General features: G+C 33.6%; 1 protein-coding gene across 1 annotated transcript; it reads right to left on the minus strand.

Annotated features, from left to right (window-relative positions):
* Positions 1 to 573, minus strand: LOC109356156. Its single transcript, XM_019599492.1, has one exon. It carries the CDS (start codon positions 571 to 573, stop codon positions 1 to 3), a length of 573 nt encoding a protein of 190 aa, XP_019455037.1.

A 2004-nucleotide genomic window follows, 5' to 3' on the forward strand; every position in this document is an offset into this window, starting at 1 on the left:
TTATAGTTCCTCAATTCTCAGCTCTTCTAGCCTCTTTGATTCTTCAATAGCTATCACAATGTGATCATACTTAGGACTGAGTGTCCTTAGTACCTTTTCAACTATAGTTTGATCTGTGATTCTTTCTCCATACGCCTTCATAACATTTGTATGTGTGATGATTCTATTGAAGAATTCAGCTACTTTCTCATTGTTTTCCATTTGCATAAGTTCGTATTGCCGCCTCATTGTTTGCAGCTTTACCTTCTTAAGTTGCTCAGCTCCTTCACTAAACCTCTCCAATATCCTCCATGCTTCTTTTGAAGTTGCAGCTCCTGCAATCTTCTCAAAGTAGACTTCATCAACACATTGATGGAGAATGAACATTACCTTGCAATCTTTCTTTTTATTTTCTTTGTAGGATTGCATTTGTACCTCTGTTGGATTCTCGGGGAGGTCTAGAAATCCTTCTTCAATGATTTTAGTTGCTTCTTGATAGCCTAGGATGGCTTTCATTTGCACACACCATCTATTCCAGTTTTTGCTAGTAAGAATAGGAAGATTTGTTGAGAAGCTTGCACCACTAGATCCCATTGTTTCCTTTCAAATCTTGTGCTCTTGATACCAGTTGTTGGGGCTTTTGTTAATCTTCAATGAACTTACAGCAGAGAAACGTTTGTAGCAATAAGAAGAATGATAAAGACTGAGTTGTAGTAGAGAAGAGAAGGTTATAGAACATAGGAGAAGAATATCAAGAAGTGGTGCGGGATATGTATAAATGTCTAGAAGTAAAAGTTGTATTTGATTTTCATATACCAAATTTGATTGAACTTGAGTAAATTACACTAACACCCCCTAAGTTTTAGTGAAATTACACAAATCACCCCTCACTTTTTACACCAACACAAACCTCTCATAGTTTTTATACTTTCGTTACACTGACCACCTCTGCATAAGAAATAGGTGTAATCTTTTAAACAAAAAATGTGGTAAATGCAATTAAGTTAAACAAAATATATAATATAATAATTTAAAAAATTTATAAATTTATTTAAATGTGATAAATGCAAAATTTTATTTACTTTGCATTTATCACATTTAAGTTAAACACAAATTTTATTTTTATTTGCAATTAAGTTATAATAAATTTTATGTGTTTTACAACTTTTTGGGGTGAGAATTAATTTACTTTTCAATAAAACTGGTTGTACGCTTCCTCACACATAATTAGACTTGAGTTTGCACTCACATATGTCCTAAACTCGAATATTAGTAATTAGGATTTGAGATAGAAGGAACATATGCTTTGTCGATGCTGGCTTAGCATCATATTTGGTATTAACAGGATGGACCTTCCAGATTATTACTGACACTTTGAGTTATCGGCTTAAGGGGCTAGCCTCCTCTCTTTCTGACTTACGATATTTTGGTTTCTTTCTTTCGAGATTAGATGCAATGTCATGCCTAGATGTCTAGAGTTTTTATCATGTCCACTTTAAACCATACCTGAAAGAACAGGATTGCAACTAGGGGGTGTATTAGTTGACTTAAAATTATAGTAACTTTTTCTGCAAAATGTAAGAGTTAATGTGCAGCGGATAATATTGCAGAAAATAAACAAGTAAAAAGTAAAGAGGAAAGGGAAAGGAGAGTACACAAGTGTTTTATACTGGTTCACCTTCTTGTCCACCGAAGGCTACGTCCAGTACTCTTGCAGCACAAGAGATTTTCCACTAAATATTTAAGAGTTGTAATTACAATATCTCACCCCGAGATCTCTCTGTACCTTACACACTCACTAATATTTATACCTTGGAAAATACTTTTCTATGTCACTCTATCCCCTTTCTATTCACACCATGTGAAAGAAAGATTGTTTGCAATGAATGAAGAATTACAACAATGGCTTTGGATTGCCTTTACAAGTATGAAATATTATATCACTTGCAATCCAATCAACTCTCTTTATATGCTTAGTAATAATGCTCAATATATTAGTGAAAGCTTTTGAAGCAAATTACTCAG

This window comes from Lupinus angustifolius, chromosome LG09 (genome assembly GCF_001865875.1).
Source record: "Lupinus angustifolius cultivar Tanjil chromosome LG09, LupAngTanjil_v1.0, whole genome shotgun sequence".
In the NCBI taxonomy this organism is placed as follows: Eukaryota; Viridiplantae; Streptophyta; class Magnoliopsida; order Fabales; family Fabaceae; genus Lupinus; species Lupinus angustifolius.

Coding starts and splice junctions, on each gene's coding strand:
- LOC109356156 (XM_019599492.1), bottom strand. CDS start 573: ATGGGATCTAGTGGTGCAAGCTTCTCAACAAATCTTCCTATTCTTACT.